This window comes from Sphaeroforma arctica (genome assembly GCF_001186125.1).
Source record: "Sphaeroforma arctica JP610 unplaced genomic scaffold supercont1.12969, whole genome shotgun sequence".
Taxonomy (NCBI): domain Eukaryota; class Ichthyosporea; order Ichthyophonida; genus Sphaeroforma; species Sphaeroforma arctica.
Window position 1 is genome coordinate 1 of NW_014027589.1, and position 691 is coordinate 691.

At 39.5% G+C, this 691-nt stretch overlaps 1 protein-coding gene across 1 annotated transcript; it reads left to right on the plus strand.

Annotated features, from left to right (window-relative positions):
* Nucleotides 1-479: 479 nt before the first annotated feature.
* Nucleotides 480-653, plus strand: SARC_17963 (hypothetical protein; the record flags this gene model as incomplete). The annotated part of the gene is made up of 1 exon (XM_014287954.1): nt 480-653. A coding segment is annotated over one exon (174 nt), but the record flags the coding sequence as incomplete, so codon positions are not given.
* Between the last annotated feature and the right edge of the window lie 38 nt (nt 654-691).

The following is a 691-nucleotide window of genomic DNA, read 5'->3' on the forward strand; positions in this document are numbered from 1 at the left end:
ATACTATATATATATATATATATATATATATATATATATATGTATGTATGTATGTATATATATATATATATAAATATCGTGATCAGATCAAAAGTGCATTTAAGTTATATCCATATACATCTGCACATACACAACACAGTCGTTATTCAAACTCGGCGAATGAATTATCCCAGACTGCATATTCATTGCCACGTACGTTTATATTCATTCTACATATGCTTACATCCAATACTACATACGTGTATTTTCATTACTACATATTTTTATATCCACTACTACATACCTTTCTATCCATTGCTACATACCTTTTTCCAACCGCCTGACTCATATACATCCATCTCTCTCTCACTCTCACTCTCACTCTCACTCTCACTCTCTCACTCACTCTCTCACTCACTCTCTCACTCACTCTCTCACTCACTCTCTCTCTCTCCCACTCACTCTCTCCCACTCACTCTCTCACACACACTCTCTCCCAGGTGCCTGAGCATCAAGGTAAAGAGATCCACCACTGCTTCTCCACACAGTCACCAGTGCACGCAGCCAATGCGGCCGTTCTGATTGGGGCGTATGCCATGTTGTCGCTGAACATGGCTCCTCAAGGGATCAAGATCATACTTGCAAAACTTAGTGTAAGTCGTTGGGGGAACTAATTTGGAAGTAGTTGGGAACTAATTGTAAGTAGTTGGTG